This window comes from Scardinius erythrophthalmus (genome assembly GCF_964197995.2).
Source record: "Scardinius erythrophthalmus genome assembly, chromosome: 25".
NCBI classification, from domain to species: domain Eukaryota; kingdom Metazoa; phylum Chordata; class Actinopteri; order Cypriniformes; family Leuciscidae; genus Scardinius; species Scardinius erythrophthalmus.
In genome coordinates this window covers 31,202,892-31,223,500 of record NC_138245.1, presented here as the reverse complement: position 1 = coordinate 31,223,500, position 20,609 = coordinate 31,202,892, and the positions used below count along the sequence as shown (strand labels likewise).

The 20,609-nt window shown below is 36.2% G+C and overlaps 1 protein-coding gene across 1 annotated transcript in view; it reads right to left on the bottom strand.

The window, feature by feature from the left end:
* Nucleotides 1–20,609, bottom strand: part of eml6 (EMAP like 6) — a gene marked incomplete at its 5' end in the record, with an annotated part of 71,431 nt that overhangs the window by 4,077 nt on the left and 46,745 nt on the right. The window contains 16 exons of the mRNA XM_081358346.1: nt 2,845–3,017; nt 4,001–4,189; nt 5,115–5,229; nt 6,068–6,225; nt 6,977–7,185; nt 8,690–8,863; nt 11,014–11,112; nt 12,677–12,806; nt 12,889–12,967; nt 13,963–14,089; nt 14,163–14,364; nt 15,121–15,288; nt 15,372–15,460; nt 16,641–16,772; nt 17,396–17,548; nt 18,801–18,942. Coding sequence (XP_081214472.1) covers nt 2,845–3,017; nt 4,001–4,189; nt 5,115–5,229; nt 6,068–6,225; nt 6,977–7,185; nt 8,690–8,863; nt 11,014–11,112; nt 12,677–12,806; nt 12,889–12,967; nt 13,963–14,089; nt 14,163–14,364; nt 15,121–15,288; nt 15,372–15,460; nt 16,641–16,772; nt 17,396–17,548; nt 18,801–18,942 — 2,339 coding nt within the window. The remainder of the gene's footprint in view (nt 1–2,844; nt 3,018–4,000; nt 4,190–5,114; nt 5,230–6,067; nt 6,226–6,976; nt 7,186–8,689; nt 8,864–11,013; nt 11,113–12,676; nt 12,807–12,888; nt 12,968–13,962; nt 14,090–14,162; nt 14,365–15,120; nt 15,289–15,371; nt 15,461–16,640; nt 16,773–17,395; nt 17,549–18,800; nt 18,943–20,609) is intronic.

Sequence of the window (20,609 nt, the reverse complement as noted above, 5' to 3'; positions counted from 1 at the left end):
ACACTTTATTTTAAGGTTTCATTGTTACAGTGTAATTATATATTTAAGTACTGAGTAATAATAATTAACTACATGTACTTACTATAGGGTTAGGGTAAGATTAGGTTTAGGGTTAATTGCATGTAATTATGCATAATTTACTGTTATTACTATGGTAAGTACATGTAAATTATGTAACAAGGACGCTGTAAAAAAAAAAGTGTTACTGAATTTTTACATATTTTTGATCATGTATTTTAACTAGAGATGCACAGATACTAAATATCTACTAGATATCATAAATAATCGATGTCTGCTGATACCGATAGTTTGATCCTCTCATTTGGTTCATTACTATAATATTAGGTTCAAATTAACAACGCAGCCTAAACTATTACATTCAACTACTATTTATTTTCAGATTTAATAATTACACTCAAAAAACTGATTTGTTTGTATAAAGCTGTTTCAGATAAGGTAGTTTATATAAACACTTCTTCATGACAAAATAATTGAAACATGCATATATAATTAACAGTAGATGAGCTCTTCTCTAGTGTTTTTATTGCTAACGAACTGTGAACACTGGATAACTTTCCTGAGGTAAATCCAACATTAAGTGACATTGTTCACAAGCAGTTTTATTGACGTCTTTCCACTATGAAAGTGGTGAAAATCCAGCTTTTAATGTAGTTTATGTGTCTATGGGGTGTTTTTAATCTGCTTTAAGACAAATCATGTGTAAGTTCATAAGTCGACAGCATTGCTGAGTATTTCCTCCTTAAAACTGCAGTGAACCAAAGACAGTCTCAAAAACACGCTTTGAAATCGCTGGTGTTTCTGACGTCACAAACTACCTTGTAACCAATCAGATCAACGTGTGATCGTCAACCAGTGGATCTCTGAGCTGAGTGAGTGAGTGGAGGCGGGGCTCATTTGCATATTCATAGAACCGCGCATAAATGAGGCAAGGGTGTCGAGTTACAGTCAAGATATTTGAGACATTTTTTCAAGATAAAAATGTTTAAATATGTCATTATAGTTCTATCAAAGATGAGTTTAAAGGGATAAAATGATTGACTACAGGGGAACTTTGAACACTGATTGAGCGATTACTTGAGACATGATTCATACTTTAAACATAAATTTTGATGTTAATTCATGTTTTTTGGCGCTAAAACTAAAGACTCGAGTTCCGCTTGAACTGAGGCGCAACAACAATCGGTCAGCGTCAAAATGCCTCTTAGGATTTCGAGATAAAATGGACAGAAATTGAAAGCTGAGACTGTTTTTTTTATCAAAAGTTCTTTGTGATTATTGAATGTGAGACGCTAAATAATGTTTTATGAAGGGAAAAACCCGGCTTGAACTACAGGTGATTCACAGGGTCAAAGCCTGCTTTAACGTCACTGTTTGTTAATAAGGCTCTGACTTTATCTTATGTTTGTGTTATTAAAGTTATTATCTAGTTTACTGTAGTTTCACTTTCCACTTTCCACGTGCCCAGCAACAGTTAGGCCAATCAGCAATCCCCCTTATTTTTCTCCACCAATCAGACAGTCTCTACTAGCGCAACTCCGAACTGTTGTCAGTATGCATGTAAATTTCATCGGAGACACTCGCTCCATTCCTGATCCGATATATCTAGAGAAAATATCTTTATTCTTCAGTTCTGCTTCATGCGTCCATGAGAATGTGAGTTTATGTAAATATTGTTATCTTTTCCTTGCTTAGATTAATGGTGTATGTGTACGATTCCGTACACTTTACATTGCCTATCGATGTGTGTTTTCCTGGAGCTAAATAACCAAACCAAATTTAGGCTACATTATAGTTTCACACTTTCCCATTTCTTTGATAATGTTTAGAGCGATTTCACCGTGTTTTTGGCTGTGCGCATCGTAAGCTTTAACTCTGATCACATGACACCAGCATGCGCTCTCTGCATGTTTTCGGATGTGGCGCGATTTAACCCCTTCTTAGCTAAATGTTATAGCGCTGAGTTTTGGTGGTTTCCAGCCAACCAGGCAGTTTAATCATTTATGTCTGTGCAATTCAAGATAGTATTGTATGTGCCATTTGTATATGTACTAGTTGTATAATGTTTGGCACTTTTGAGATTTATTTATTGTTATATTCTATCCATTGTAGCGATTTAGAAATCTTCTTTTCATACCTCAATTGCATTTAATGTTACAATGGTGATGAATACTTATTATTCATGAGTCCACTTTAATTTTCTGTTTTATTTTAGAAACCATGAACAAAACCATGAACAAAACTCACATCGTCTATGTCAAACTGTTTCATTAAAGAGTGGCATGAGAGTGTAAAATTCGTCCTCATTATTGTTCTGACCGGACAACCTGGGGAGATTGAAGATTTTGTATCAACCCTAAGTACAGTCCTTCTCAGAGGTCACAAGTTTGGGTCTCCTCCCTGACACCTCTTTTATACTGTTAATGCGTTATTGTTGTGTTAACTTTCTCTAAATTCAACACAAGAGAGATTTAGTTCACACACAAGCTGATACATTTTTTCTGTCCATTTTGATTGACAGGATATAATCGGACCTGATCATCAGCTGTTTTTAAACAGTGAAAAACTTGGCTTTTATACATCGATGCATCCCTAATTTGTAATGTTTTGTGAGATTGATTTTATTACTCCCCATTGACATATTTGTTCTCATTTTAAGCAAAAACTTGCTTCATTTTGATCAATATTTCAGTAGACAAGACTAATATCTTCAGTCATTTTTATATATTTTTAATCATGTATTTTAATTAGAGATGTATTTTGTAGTGTATTGTGGGATTGATGGAGCTGTTTCCCCTGTGTTTGACGTGCGGTGTGTCTTCTGACCGTATGTCCTGGATGGCCACGCTTCGGTCTCTCTTTTTGCCCCACACAGTCAGTGAATTCACCAGCAGAACGATGAACTCTCCGTTCTCCATCCCGATCGCCACCATCTCACCGTTCGCACTGTACGCCGTGCACTTCGCCGGATGACCCAGACTGACTTTGTTCAGAAGTTTCTGCGAGACAAATAAATAAAGTATTAATAGACATACACTGCCATTCAAAAGTTTGGGGGTTTTAATGTTTTTTTTTAAGAAGTGCTCTCCATTTTTACATTTATGTGATCAAAAATAGAATAAAAATTGTGAAATATTTTTTACAATTTAAATCAGCTGTTCTCTATGTGAATATATAGTAAAGTGGAATTTATTCCTGTGATCAAAGCTGAATTTTCAGCATCATTACTCCAGTCTTCAGTGTCACATGATCCTTCAGAAATCACTCTAATATGATGATATGATGCTCAAGAAACATTTATGTTTATTATCAGCATTGAAAACGGTTAATATTTTGGTGGAAACTATGATCCCGACGCAGTTATCATTTTCACATCCTGCGCCACGTTGTTTAAATAGCATTTAAATAGTTATTTAAATGCATTTGCGCCTATTTGTGCGCTTATAGGCTGCCGGTCTGAAAACCAGGTGTGAGTGCAACTGGCTTTTAAAGGGAATGGGAGATGAGACTCTGATTGGTTTATTTCACGTTACGCCCAAAACACACCCATTACTCATTAAGAGAATAGAGAGAAAACACACCCATTACTCATTAAGAGAATAGAGAGAAAACACACCCATTACTCATTAAGAGAATAGAGAGAAAACACACCCATTACTCATTAAGAGAATAGGGACAATCCTTTTAGACCATGCGCCGGGAGCACCGACCATTTGTCCCGTCGTTAAACTAGCAAAAGTGGATTCAGACACGCACTGAGTGCACTTGCGCCGAGCGCTTAGATCATTAAAACAGGACCTTTATTCTTTGATTCTTTGAAGTTCAAAAGAACAGTGTTTATTTGAAATAGAATCTTCTGTAACATTATAAATGTCTTTACTGATGCATTTGATCAAATGAATGTGTCCTTGATAGTTAATTGAATTATCATATTGACGGTGGTGTAAACACTCCCATTTCTCCATTACCCACAATCCCTCACCTTATCTGCCAGGTCCCAGATGCGTATGGTTCCATCATCGCTGGCGGAGATGAAGACGTCTTTGGAGGGGTGTGTGGCCAGACCCCAGATGCGTCCCTGTGTGTGTCCGTTTATCATGGTGTTGGAGGCGGCGTTCTTCTCTCCCACCTCGATGATCTCGCCATCCTTCGTTCCCACCAAGATCTTTCCCTTTCATCCAACAAAGAAACATCACACAACCTTTATTTTTGTCCTAGCTTATAGACGAAGTTGACAGAAGTTAGCCACTTTTGTTCCAACAGAGGATGAAATGGGACATTACGACACTAAACACTCAAAGACAACGACACAAGTGAACACGTGAAAGCAACACTGCGCTGAAAAGCCCTCAAGCTGCTCCTGCTGAGAGAGAGATAAGACAGTAGAGTTGTTAAAATACTGTGATCTCCATTCAAACACCCACATGATCTTCCAATTCGTCTGTCTATTAAACCTTTGACAAAATCATATCTCAGCATTCAAATCTGTGTTGGCGCTGACCCGGAGAGAGACGTTATGAAACCGCTTCACAAACAGTCTTTAACGTCATAGTATCATTATTTCTGTGATACAATAGTTCAAACGATCACACAAGTACTGAGATTAAAGTTTAAAGTTCAAATATGAACACTGATGTCTACGATATTGATCAAAATAGAGTAAAACAGCTTTTGATAGAAACTTAAAACATTTATCGATTACATTGTGATTTGTGACTGTTAAAAATGTATTTGTTATTGAATCATTTATTCAGGAGAATGTAGTCCTGTATGATGCTTCTGAAATAAAACTCAGAAAGATTTGATGAATTGTTTGTAAATATGAAATCTTATTCATCATGCACAGTCTGTATAAGTGTATGATCTAGCTTTTTCCTATGGTCTAGTGTTAAAAAAAACATTTTTTTTTTTTTTTTTTAAATCGCAATACTTGTAATAAATAAACGCAATACAGATTGTATCGGCACCCAAGAATCGTGATAGTATGGTCCCAGATACGAGATCAGCCCTAATATGAACACAGTCATCCAGCCAGTAGGGCTCTTGTTTGAGCTAATAACTCAAAAACACTTGCATAAAGCATAAGCATGACTGACCTTTCCTCTGCACACAGATCTGACGGTCTCGACTGGCAGTCCCGTCTCCAGCTGAAACGCTCTGCATCTCTTCATCTCCTGATCCCACAGTTTCACAGCGCCGCCCTCTTTAGTCCTGCACACCAACACAGCCATTTACAACTACACAAAAAGATTGTTTGACGACATGTACACTTACACTACCGTTCAAAGTTTAAATTAATACTTTTATTCATCAAAGGACACATTAAATTGATAAAGAGTGACAGTAAAGACCTTTATAATGTTGCAAAACATTCTATTTAAAAAAGAAAATGCTGTTCTTTTGAAATTTCTGAAAAACATAATTTATCATAGTTTCAACAAAAATATTAACCAAATGTTACTTGAGCATTAAATCATCATATTAGAGTGATTTCTGAAGGATCATGTGACTCTGAAGACTGGAGTAATGATGCTGAACATTCAGCTTTGATCACAGGAATAAATTACACTTTACTGTACAGTATATTCACTTAGAAACAGTTTTTTTAAACTGTAATACAATTTTTACTGTATTTTTGATCAGATAAATGGTGAGCAGAAGAGACTTCTTATTAAAAAACATCTTACAAACTCCAGACTTTTGAACTTATGTATTCAAGGTGAAAGAAAAAAGAAATTTGCTATTTTTTTCTTTATGGTGCCTACATCAATTTCTATAAATAAAAAAATGGTATAAAGGACATAAAGGTAACGCTTTAGTATAGGGTCCGATTCTCACTATTAACTAGTTGCTAATTAGCATACATATTACTAGGATATTGGCTGTTTATTAAAGCACATATTAATGCCTTATTCATCATGATCATATTCTCCATCCCTTAATCCTATAATACCTAAACTTCACATCTACCTTACTAACTATTAATAAGCAGTAATTATGAGTTTATTGAGGGAAAAGTCTGAAGGCCCCATCTGGACACTGAACTCACGGCCTCTCTTTGCCTCCGGTGACGATGAGCCCGTCTCGGAGCGTGGTGTACATGGTGAACACCGGTCCAGTGTGCGCTTTAGCCACCACACGCACCAGGAAGTGCTCCCGCCACACGTACACGTCACCGTTGATGGCCCCGGTGAACGTCAGGTTATTCTGTCAGACGATACAAACATCTTAGTCACACGATCCTTCAGAAATCATCCTAATATGTTGATTTGCTGCTTAAGAACATTTATGATTATTTTTGTGATAATATCCATGAACAGGGTTTGAAATTAACACCGTGTTAACTAACGCTGTCAAAGCCGATTTGGCGTGTTACTATGTTTACTCACTTTGCTGGGGAAGTTCGTTTAAGACAAATCTGTGCAGATTTAGCTCAAATACTCATGAGTCATCGTATATATTAAATACAGTGTATTACGCAGAATCTGCTCATATCTGGCTAACTTGAACACACACGTCACTACACAACAAATAACAGTGCGCTTGTTCATTTGCATTGAAGCAATAGCGAAGATTAAAAAGCATTTATTGAACAGAAAACACATTGTTATTTTCCAACATCCAACATTTATTTGATGTTCTTTGTTCAGTATTAATCTGGACGACTAAAACACATTTTTGGTGAAAAGGATGAAGAAGGAGGAGATGCTGGATGACAGGATTTAGTTTGAATAAGAAAAGAATGTATTAAATCCAAATTTAAATATATATATATATTTAATTTTTTTTATATATATAAAATAAAATTTGGATTTCATGCATTCTTATATATAAGCTGTGATTTATTTGTATTTTTGGGTTAGTAGAAGTTCTGAACGGCCGGTAACTTTTTCAGCCAAATTTTCCGGCGAGTGAAAAGGCTCATTTGAAACCCTGTCCCTGAATGCGCGAGACTCACGGCTCCGAACGCCACCGAGAGCATGGTCTGCATGCGGCCGTCCTCCACCGCTCCGATCACTCCTTTCTTATACAGCAGAGATCCTCCCACCAGCGTCCAGAACTTGATGTGTTTAATCCCCACGGACACAAACTGCGTGTCCGAGTCGGGCCTGAACTCCACCACGAAGATCCGGTCTGTGTGACCGCCTTTACTGCAAACCCTCGAGCCTGAGCACACAATTAAAGAAGATTACAGGTTTTTACAATCGCTAGAACACACTTCTCAAAACTTGAGTCACTTTATCAAAACTCTGGATTATTTAACCCTTAAAATATATATTTTTTTTAATTAAATGAATGTACTATATTTTAGTTCAATAGTGTTTTTTTGTTTTGTTTTTTTAAATAAAATTTTAAAATGTAATGTTTATATAATATTTTGTATTTTTAGGGGATTGTATGGCACTAAATTATATTTACACTGTATTTATAATCCATTTATTCACTTTTTGAGCATAGACCTGAAAATTAAATTTCCAATTTAACCTGTGGTAAATATTGAATGCTTCAGAGCGACAGACTGAAGTTTGATCTCTTTTCAAAGACGACACTTGGCAGATTATTGCTGAAGTGAAAAAAGTTTTAAAAGGTTACATAATTTTATGTTTATTATGAAAAATGTGCAAAAATACTATTTTCAATATTTATATTAAATATATATTTTTATTTTCAGATTTAATCTAAAACTGTGAGAAAATAAAAGCCATAAATCGAAACAAGTTGTGTTCCAAATTTGAGACTGGTCTCAAAAAAAAAAAAAAAAAAAAAAAAAAGAGCTTTCAGTGAGAGTGTGTTCCACTAGAGGAAATCCGTCTCACATTCATTTCCAATGAGAGGAGCTCAAGTGGGACTATTTTTTTCAGGATAATTTAACCTGTTCGAATCTTAGATACAAATAGCCCTAAAACTCTATGTACCTACAGGCCAATGTGCACATTTACTACTATTAAAACTTAAAGCGCCCCATTATGCTTTTCAGGAATTCCCTTTTTATAGTGTGTAATAAAGATGCCTGTAAATGTACAAGTTCTGCAAAGTTTCAAATATCAAAGTGCAGATAAATAAAGTTATTGTCCACCAAAGAAGTGATTCTGAACAGCCTGTAACAAACTGTATTGCGTTAGTGCTTGCAACACCAAGGTCATGGGTTCGATTCCCAGGGAAAGCAAGAACTGATAAGAATGTAAATGTGTAACTTGAAATGCAATGTAAGTCGCTTTGGATAAATACATCTGCCAAATGCATAAATAAAAATGTAAATGTAATTCCAGTCTCTCTTCCTGCAGAACCTACCTAGGTTTGTAACAGATTTGCATAATTGTCTTCATTGGCTGAACTTTGTCTCCTTTGCCCCGCCCACTCAAACACATATTTTAGTAGTTATAGTGCATTATGAATGTGAAATTACCAAACTATTTAGCAGAACTGTGTTAAGAGTTTTGAAAAAGTGACCTAACTATTGAGAAATGGGTCTTGGCGAGTGTGATGCATGGATCAGTAGTTCTCACACACACACACACACACACACACACACACACACACACACACACACACACACACACACACACACACACACACACACACACACACACACACACACACACACACACACACACACACACACACACACACACACACACACACACACACACACACACACACACACACACACCTTCCTGCCATCTCCACACAGTGATGGTGTGTTCGGGATCCACTCCCACAGACAGCAGGAGTTTCCCCGTGGCGCTGAAGTTGACGTATCCGACTCCTTTGGCGTGAGAGCAGCGCAGCACAGACAGAGTCTGCTTACTCATGGCGTCCCACACGTGAATGCACGGCGCCAGGCCTACAGGAACACACACACATCATCACCATCAATACTCAGAGCTGAAGGGGCAAACAAGCTTCCCAAACGAGAACATATGACAAATAAAACACATTAGGTTTAATACAAGACATTGATTATGCAAATATATATATATAAACAGTGATGGGAAGCTACTAAGAAACTGGCTTGAAATAATTTCACTACAGTTAAGATGCATTTACAAAAAGTAGTAGTATATAAGTATATAAAACTAGACTACAAGAAGCAGTTAACTACATTGAAGCTATTTATTTATATATTTTATTTTCTATTTATATATATTTTCTATTATATAACTTTATTATTTAATCAGATGTATTTTTCTGGCAGATTTTTTTAACAGACAAATCGGTGCACTAAATGCAAAAATAGATGCACATTGCAAAAATAAATGAAATGCATAAATTCACTAAATGCATAAATAACGCATCAATAAAATAAATAAATTGCACAAAAAATAAATTAATTTAATTAGTTGAAAACTCTGGTGAAAAGCAGCATTTAATTAAATATTCATCACGCTGCACCTATGCAAAAATAAATGCACTAAATGCATCAATAAATGCAAAAATAATTAAACTAAATGCATGAATAAATTTAGAAAATGCAGTATATGCATCAATAAATGCATACTGTAAATAAATGCACTAAATGCATCAATAAATGCAAAAATACTAAATGCAAAAATAAATGCACTAAATGCATAAATAAATGAAAACAATAATGAAACTAAATGCATAAATAAATTTAGAAAATGCAGTAAATGCATCAATAAATGCATACTGTAAATAAATGCACTAAATGCATCAATAAATGCAAAAATAATGAAACTAAATGCATGAATAAATTTAGAAAATGCAGTATATGCATCAATAAATGCATACTGTAAATAAATGCATCAATAAATGAAAAAATACTAAATGCAAAAATAAATGCACTAAATGCATAAATAAATAAAAAAAAGAATGAAACTAAATGCATAAATAAATTTAGAAAATGCAGTAAATGCATCAATAAATGCATACTGTAAATAAATGCACTAAATGCATAAATAAATGCATAAACAAAAGCGGTAAAAATAAATAAATTAGTCAAAAACACTGATGAAAAGCATAATTGAATTAAATATTCATCAAGCTACACCACTATAGCTTGGGAAAAAAATACGTGGTTACTGGAAACGCTACTGTAATTTGAAAACAACTATTGTCCTTAAAAAATGTACTGACCGTAAAAACAATATATAAAAAATGTAGTTAATAGTGCAGCTTTGTTTAGTTAGTGACTCCCCAACACTGTTAAAGAAGCAGTGGGATGAGTTTGGGAGGAGTATTAGGAGGTCCTCAGGGTTTTCAACATGACAGAACAAACACACGTCAACGTTAGATATGTATTCCAGCGCTGAGGGAGGGAAAGGGTCAACATGACTCTATATGAAAAATGATTTCTGAGATGATAGAAAATCAAGCAGCATGATGCTTCATGCAAACATGTATTCTCCATAGCCACGTCTTTAATGAAACCAGGACATGAAACACAAGGGAAATGAGAAATCTGAGGCATCAAACTTCAAGATGAGCCACAGACAGATCGTATTTGATTATTTGATTAATTATTCTATATTAAGTGGTTTTGCATGCATTAACACTAGTGAAGTGTCACAGAACTATTAAAATGACATCACTGAACCGAAATGCAATGTTGAGTTTTGAATGCATATCATTGCTTTAAGAGTAGAAGTGCGTGTGTTCTAGTTTGGAGAAACTGAAATCTGTCCTGGATTTCTGGAGAGAAGCACACAAGGTCAGTGGGATGAAGTGCAGTCAGATCGCAGGAGGTTTCTGTGTCCTACCTGGCAGATCGGTGATGTCGCCTGTGTGTTGGTGTGTTGGATGAGAGGATGAGACGGTGATGAACAAAAAAATGAGAGAAGCTGCTCTTAGTGCCAAAGCAGAATTACGTGAGAGATTCAAAGTATTTGCAAAATCACAGGCAGGGCTTTTGTTATCAACACAAAACCAAGCAGTGCACGCTGAAAGAAGCGAACGTAAGCCAATGAAAATGATTCAGACGGTGAAAATTACAGCTATTAGCGTTCAGGACGCCAGGCTGAACACGTGCACACGTACCGATCTGACCGGTGGCGATGACATTTTGATATTTGGGATGTTGATTGACAGTCAGGCAGAGGATATCATCCGTGTGCTCCAGGTAAAAGCTCTGAGTTCCTGTAGATCACAGAGTCAGGCTCTACTTCATCTAAAAACACTTCACAAATCCTTGCATAACATTATGTATGCATCATATTAATAGGTACTTTTTAATGCAATATTATTTTAGTGAACTGCAAATGAGAAAGTGTGTAAAATACACTTCCCTCGTATACTATCATTTAAAAGTCTCCTCTCAGCAAGGCTGCATTTATTTGATCAAAAATATCAGTGAAATATTATTATAATGTAAATCATCTGTTTTCTGTGTGAATATATAGTAAAGTGTAATTTATTCCTGTGATCAAAGCTGAATTTCCAGCATCATTACTCCAGTCTTCAGTGTCACATGATCCTTCAGAAATCACTCTAATATGAGGATTTGATGCTCAAGAAATATTTATGATTATTATCAGTGTTGAAAACAGCTTAATATTTTGGTTTAATTTTATTTTTAAAGGATTCTTTGTCACTTAAGGATATTTACTGTCACTTTTGATCAATTAAATGCATCCTTGCTGAATAAAAGTATTAATTTCTTTTAAAAAATGAAATCTTTCTGACACTGGACTGTATATTCCAGTTATATATTCATTAAACCTACAAAAAAACTACTGGTGACAAAAAAACTCATTTGAAAATATAATAACCAAGCAGTCATTTTAATAATAATTGTCAAATATGTGACCCTGGATCACGTCACCAGTCTCGAGTCGCACGGGTTTATCTGTGGCAATATCCAACAATACATTGTATGGGTCAAAATTATAGATTTTTCTTTTATGCCAAAAATCATGAGGATATTCAGTAAAGATCATGTTCCATGAAGATATTTAGTAAATTTCCTACTGTAAATATATAAATCATGTATTTCTGTGAGTGAATTCTGCACAATCATGAACATAAATGAACAACTTTAAAGGAGATTTTCTCAATGTTTCGATTTTTTTGCACCCTCAGATTCCAGATTTACAATAGTTGTATCTCGACCAAATATTGTCCTATCATAACAAACCACACATCAATGGAAAGATTATATATTCAGTTTTCAGATGATGTATAAATCTCAATTTCAATAAATTGACCCATGTGACTGGTTTTGTGGTCCAGGGTCACATATGTCCTAACTATAAGTGATTTAGTTAATTAAGCTTTTCCACTTCTTTTTTAACCAGACGTGCATTTCCACCTGCAGCCTCTAGAGGGCGTCAGCGCCTCATGTCTGATCTGGAATCAGATTAGTCTCAGAAGACACGCCCACAAACCCATAAAGCCAAAAGGCATTATTTCAAAATCTTCACAAACATCTAGCATATTTTTCACATGTTGAGACAAGAATGGGACAGCAAGCCCGAGTTCAGAGGTCATGTGTGTGTGTGTGTGTGTGTGTTAAGGGAGTAGATTTGGTTTGAACATTGGGGGGGTTGAAGTTTGGGTATGCCTCCTGATATTGTGATCATGTTATAAATATTGGGGGGGTTGTAATGCATAGATTTAAATATTGGGGGGGTTATCTCCCCCCCATCCCCCCCACAAACTACGCCCCTGGTGTGTGTGTGTGTGTGTGTGTGTGTGTGTGTACCAGCAGAGAGGTTCTGAATCACAGCAGCAGCGGCTGTGTGAAAGATGATGTCGGCTCCATCATTGAGGTAGTGAAGGTTGTTTCGACAATCAAAGCCTCTGTAGCCAAACACATGGTCCAGAGAAAGCTCCTATAAACACACAGACATAATGGTACACATTGAGAATAATGAGGACCACGCTATATCTTCATGAGCTCATGACCCGTCTGACCTCCACGATCTTCTTCTTCTTCGTGATGTTGTTCTTCACCAGTTTTTCAGGTAACGGTGCGGCGCGACTCACTGGAGGTCTGCAGGAGACAAATAATGGAGTTTCGACATGAAGAAACGCAGTCACTGTAAAAAAAATTACACTCTTCCTCAGTATTTTTGTCTTGTTTTCCAGTACAAATATCTAAAAAAAATTAAACCAAGATTCATTTATTTGAGAAGCAAAATGACCTAAGATTTTCCGTCTTGTTTTCTGAAAAACTGATTAAAAATGAAGTGAGTTTGTGCCCTTAAAACAAGAACTAATATCTGCCAATGGGGTCAAAAAAAAAATTATATATATATATATGATATAACAACCAGAGCTGTATTTTTTGGCACAAAAACAAGTAGGATTTTTTTTAACAGACAAAAACGAATGCACTAAATGCATCAATAAATGCACAATGCAAAAATAAATAGAATTGTATAAATAAATGCAAAAATAAATGTACTAAATGCATCAATAAATGCACAATGCAAAAATAAATAAATAAACTAAATGTATAAATAAATGCAAAAATAAATGAACTAAATCAATAAATCAATGTAAAAATAAATAAACTAAATGAATAAATCAATGTAAAAATAATGTAAAAATAAATGTACTAAATGCATCAATAAATGCACAATGCAAAAATTAAATGCACTAATTGCATAAATAAATGCAACAAATAAATGCACTAAATGCGTAAACAAATGCATAAAAAACGAATAAATTTAGTCGGAAACACTGTGATGAAAAGCAGCATTTCATTAAATATGAATCACGCTACACCAGAATACAGGTTGCTTGAGGGAAAAATATATAATATCTGCCAGTGGAGTCAGAAAAAATTAACTTAAAGTCAGAATTAAGTGAATTAAAATTTTCCCTTTGAATTATCCAGAAAACAAGACTTTCATATTTCTGAGTAAATGAACCTTGATTTAAGAATTTGTACTGGAAAACAAGACAAAACTAGTACATAAGAAAATCATATTTTGCAGTACTCATAACTTCATCTGCATTATCCAGTTCTGAGGCTTTTCTCACCGTTCATCCACCAGGATCTCCTTCTGCTGTTGGTGTGGCTTTACGCCCGTCATCTGTCTTATACTGACGGCGTAGATCTTCGTCGTGTAATCCATGTTCTTTTCCCGAGCGACGTCACTGTCATACCCTAAACACAGATGTTCGTCAAATAAACATCTTTAAATTCAGTTTATTCTCACAAACAAAAACTAAAACATTACCTCCATCCTCCTCGGCGTCGTCATCTGACTCCTCACTGTCCACGGCTTTGCTCTCGCGTGGACCAATCCCCTCTCTCGCCCAGATCATGAGGGCCGTGTCGGCCCCGCCCACCGACAGCAGCATCGCATCATCATTCGACCATCGCACATTTGTCACATTGGCACTGTGAGCCACGTACTTCTTAAACTTGGCAAACTGACCCTGTATAAAACAAAAAACATCAAGAAAATACTTTCTAATCGTTTTATGCATAAACCTCAAGACTTATACACTATTGTTCATTTATCTAAAGACAATAGCAAGAATGCATTAAATTGATCAAGAGTGACAGTAAAGACATTTATAATGTTACAAAGATTCTATTTCAGATTAATGCGGTTCTTTTCAACTTTCTATCCATCAAAGAATCATGAAAAATAAAAAGCATTACAGTTTCCAGAAAAATATGACTTGTTTTCAACACTGATAATAATCATAAATGTTTCTTGAGCATCAAATCATCATATTAGAGTGATTTCTGAAGGATCATGTGACACTGAAGACTGGAGTAATGATGCTGAACATTCAGCTTTGATCACAGGAATAAATTACACTTTACTGAATATTCATATAGAGAACAGATGATTTACATTATAATAATATTTCACTGTTTTTACTGTATTTTTGATCAAATAAACGCAGCCTTGCTGAGAGGAGACATTAAAACCCCCAAACTTTTAAATGATAGTGTACGAAGGAAGTGTATTTCACACACTTTTTTTTAGATTTGTGAATAATTTCAAATGTTTGCAGATGATGTAGAGCCTGACACTGTGATTTCCAGGTACTCACAGCTTTTATTTCACATTTTTTACTGTATTTTTGATCAAATAAACGCAGCCTTGCTGAGCAGAAGACGCTTCTTTCATAAACACTATAAAAAGTGGTGTGTAAGAATATATGTTGTGATCATGTGACCTTGCAGGGGAAGCTGAAGAGCTTGACGAAGCCGAAGTCGTCTCCGGTCGCCAGCAGCTTCTTGTCTTTGGTAAGTGAAGAGGCGTTGACGAAACTGAGCGTGGGCCAGACGCCCTCACAGGTGGAGCCCAGAACCGACGTCCATGTGGCCCATTCCATCTTCTCAGACTGAACACACACACACACACACACACACACGGTCACAACGCTGCACTTAGCCACGTAACTGGATGTGTGTCTAGTTTCTCTACCTCTAAACTGCTGATAGTTTGTCGTCTTCCTCGTGGAGCTTCGAAGAAAAGCTGCTCTTTGGCACCAGTGTTGACTTGAAGCAGTTTTCCTGCATTAATGCACACAAACATGTTTAGCTCCCTATACTTTTATTCCTTTCATTGATGGATTTCAGCAGCTTTTTGCTACCAAAGCAAAATTACCCATGTAAATGCGCATGCTTTCAGACAGGGTGCAAAACGAACACTCGCCAAATGTCAAAAGTTAGTAAAAACTGGCTTTGGCGAGAAAATGATCAGTTATTGGAACTGCAGTAAATTGCATGACTTATAATATACAGTACATGGTGACCTTCGTTGTTTGTCACTAATAAGCACTAAATAATCCCTTAAAGGGGTGGTGTAATGCCCTTTTCACAAGATGTAAAATAAGTCTCTGATGTCCCCAGAGTGTGTGTGTGAAGTTTTAGCTCAAAATACCCCACAGATATTTTTATACAGCATGTTAAAGTTGTCACTTTTTGAGGGTGAGCAAAAACAGACCGTTTTTTGTGTCTGTCCCTTTAAATGCAAATGAGCTGCTGCTCCCGGCACAGGGGGTGGAGTTTCAAGAGCTTGTGTGTGTGTTTGAGTGTTAGCAGCTCCGATTACCTCAGACACACACTGAAAATTTCATTGTAAGACAAAGATGGAGAGACTCTAGAAGAAGAGACAACATGTAGAAGCAACAGGACATTTCTGAATGGTTAGTTGATGAGTTTATGAAGCTGATGTGTAGTTATCTTCTAGTCATTGATTAGCATATTCTGTCTTGATAATCTATAAATCATGTTCAGGGGGCGGGGTTTATGTAAATACTAGGGTTGGTGATGTCACTAACCCGGGAGGAATGTGGTGTAGTCTCTACCAGCCGTTTGTTGTAGTCCTTAAAAAGCGATTTCTTTAAAAGCAAATATCTCCCTTTGCTCTGAACTTTGAGCGTTGTAACTTTGCAGATGTTGTTTATGATCAAACAGCAACATTACACACTAACTAAAGTTAGAAAAGTCAAATCATAATCAACCACTCCGTTAACTATAAGTATAAAAGATGCTATTTCCTGATATAAAAATAATGCAAACTACAGTTTTATGGCCAGCAAATTCTCACAGTTCAAAACATTATCAAAACAATGTATGTGTAGATTAATTTTTCCTGTTTCTCACTCATGGATTAAGTCATGACATGAAGATTGACATGAAGTTGCACATTATTGCTTGAATATATATTTGTTGGGTTTGCGAGGATTACCGCGCACGTCCCAGTCCACGTGTGTGATGCAGCTGGACGCTCCTTTACAGATGCCCACCCTCTTACTGGTCAGAACGTTATAAATGTCCACAAATGAGTCGTGGGAGGCCACGGCGAGGTATTTACCAGCATCTGCAAGACAAAAGCACGACAATATTACATCAATTACATGCTTTATGCAGCTATTATGTCATAAAACAAAATAATGTAATAGTAAATATATTATTATTATTAATTTTATATATAGTTTTAATAAAATAATATAAATAATATAAATAATATAATAAATATACTTTATTATTATAAATTATATAATTGTATTTTTTGTGTCAATATACAGTATATTATGTATATGTATATATAAAATTATATTTTATTATCAATTTATGTTTTATTTATATATATATATATATATATATACAGAGAATTTATATATATATATATATATATATATACATTATTTACTTTATCACTTAATATGTTAATATTAATTAAAAATAAAAATAAATAATATTAATTAATAGTAATTACTATTATTTTATTATCAATCATATATATATACAGTTAGGTCCATATCTATTTGGACACAGGCACAATTTTAGATTTTTTCAGGTATTTACCAAAAAATATTCAAGCTATAGTTATATAATGAAGATATGGACTGAAAGTGAAACTATCAGGTTTAATTTGAGGGTATTTACATCTAAACTGGAAGAAGGGTTTAGGAATTACAGCTCTTGAGAGTAGATGGTTACCTTGAGAGAACCTGATGTCAGAGATGATCTCCTTCCTGTGGTGAAAGGTCACCATGTCTTCCAGCGTGTCTGCATTCACCACCAGAAAGCTGCCGTCGTTTAGACCCACCGCTAAGGCTTTTCCGTCGGGGGAGAAGGCACAGCATCGGCCACCTACAAACACACACATCAGCACAATTAAATCGTGATGTTCAATTTGACCTGCAGTATTTGATTAAAATATTATGCCCCTTTTCACAAGATGTAATATAACTCTATGGTGTCTCCAGAATGAGTCTGTGAAATTTCAGCTCAAAATACCAGATAATTTATTAGAGCTTGTCAAATTTGCCCCTTTTTTAGGTGTGAGCAAAAACACGCGTTTTTCTGTGTGTCCCTTTAAATGCAAATGAGATTTAGCTCCGCCTCCGTTCAGAAGAGGGCGGAGTCTTTACACGAGCTTCAGAAACTCCAGCAATAACAGAACAGGCCAATCTCACTCATCCAGAATCCCAGAATCACCAGTAGCGAGTGCAGCCTTACGGAGAGACTCAGAAAGAGTTTCACTTTTAGACGTTTCTGAATGTTAGTGGAGAAATTTCTGTAGTTGTTGTGAGTTACTGTTTCTGGGGGATTTCAGTTGAAAATAAAATAAATTCACTGGGACTCTAAATAGTGTTCAGTGCTCGTCTCAACGACAGAACAGTTTCATGCTTTACTCAACTTTTGCCATTGCGTTAGAACTGGTCACTGTTGTCGCTCGTGAAAACAAATGTTGTGCTGTGTGTGCAAACGTGCAGATTAAGAGCCGGTAATATTATAATAAGATCCTCTTCATATGTCAGAAGGGGAGCGAAATCTGATCGGCTTATTTTTTGACATGCTTGCAGAGAAAGGCTCACCAGAACAAAGTTTTTCACATTTTTTGTGTTGGTAGAAGCACCGGGGACCCGATTATAGCACTTAAACACGGAGAAAGTCAGATTTTCATGATATGTCCCCTTTAAGTGTACAACCCTGCTTTTGATTTATTCGTCCAAATTCCGTGACATTCTGCGCCATTTTTATCACCGAGCCGAGCCGAGCTCGTCGGTCACGTCAAGTCAAGTCAAGTCAAGTCACGTCACATCACGGCAAGTCACGTCAAGTCATAAGTCATGTCATAAGTCATGTCATAAGTCAAGTCAAGTCAAGTCAAGTCACGTCACATCACGGCAAGTCACGTCAAGTCATAAGTCATGTCATAAGTCATGTCATAAGTCATGTCATAAGTCAAGTCAAGTCAAGTCAAGTCAAGTCAAGTCATATAACACAAGTCAGAAAATAACACAACAAAACACATTCTGTCTGTATTTTCCGCATAAATCATAGAGCCCTACCTACTGGCAGAAGGTTAGCTGTTACTGTATGGTGAGAGATCATCTACCTTTCTTCAGTTTCCGGACGGCCACCATTCGATGGTTGGCGGAGAGCTCCCAGATCCGCAGCGTTTTGTCGTCACTCACAGTGGCACAGATGGGCAGCAGTGGATGAGCAGCCAGACCCCAAACTTCCCCCTCCATATGACCCTGAAACACAATACACACAATATCCATATAAAGTTGCACATTTAAGGAGTCCTTCATAATGTCTTAATATATATATATATATATATATATATATCCATATGCAACACATAATAAAAGTAATTATGTTTGAAACTCTTACAAGTAACTAGGGAATACACAGACCAGTATATATGTATTTATTTACATAATTAAATATGATTTTCTTCATTTCTCAAACCAGATGGCACCAATTTGCCTTCCATGCATTGGATTTTAAATATATTTGCTCTATTTTAATTAAACTGTATTAATTGAAAATCACATGAATTATTTTTAACTTTTAACTTTAATTGGAATATTGCATAAAACATTTGCGAATAAAGCAGCGTTTCCATCCCCTGTGTGTAAGTGAACAAAATAGTCACTTCCTGGTGCAAAATCTCCGAAATAAAAATGGAAGTTGCTGCAATCGGGGAATAATCTGTGGCTCATTATCCTCCGTTATAAATGAGTTTGTCTCAGAGCGTGTGATGAAACGCGATAAACGCTCGTGTTCTCTTGCGTTCGGATGCTGGTGTTCGGGAACACAAGTCACGAGAGTCATGTGAGCTTTACTGTTGCTCATCAAGGGATTTATTTCCATCGTAGTTTATGTGCATGTCTTCTTGTCAGACTAAACTGAGCACATATGTTTTTTTTATTTTTATTTTTTTATACATTTTTGCGCATCTTGCTGTTTCTATCCAGTGTTTGTTTTTTATACAATATCCCAAAATGTGCATAAAAATAGGTGGATGAAACATGGCTATTATCATATTGAAGAAACCTGTTAAAAAGTTCAGCAAAGCTTTAAAGCTACAATATGTAATTGTTCCCGCCGCTAGGGCTCGCTAACCTCTTACAATAACAAAGGCGTAGGTTGATGACGCATAAGCAGAATTATGGAACTCGCCGTCATGCCGAAGGATCTAATAATGTTTATGGATGAGTGAATACACGGATGTTTTTAACATGACTGTGGTGTGAAGCAGGGCGCGAGTGCTAATGAGAGACAGATCTCAGCGCCACACGCGAGTCCTGCGGATATAAAGGAATGAGGACACTTCATTCTACTGAACTAACTTACCCGCTAGTGCTGAATAATACTCACACAGGGCAGTTTAATAATTAGCACCTAATTAGACGAATGAAGCTTGTGAGGAAACGCAGCGCTGTTTCACTTGCTCTACCCTATCACACTAAACTGTATTTGAGTGTGTTAAAGTTATAATGTTATTCTGTGTGTTAGTTTGTCTGTATGAGACTAGCCGTGAGCGAGATCAACTTTAGAATAACATACTGATAACATTCTAACAGTTCGTCATGTTGAGCTGTATAACATTGATTAGTTTTATGTACATTTGCGCGTCTCTGTCGAGTGGAAGTTAGCCGCGGACGCTAGCTCTCGGCATCTTGAAAACGCCACGCTGATATTGATCCTCGTTTTAGTTCTCCTTTTGTCCCAAAGTCCGCTTGCCATGATCCATAATGTTTGAACGAAACAACAACAGCGTGAGCGCGCCGCTAGACGTAACGCGGTTATCCACGTCTGTCGCCATGGTTACTACGCCAGTACGAGTGGAAACCAGGGATTGACAGGCGACAAGTGAACAGGGACGAGCCATTATTTAAAACTTAAAAGCCATTAT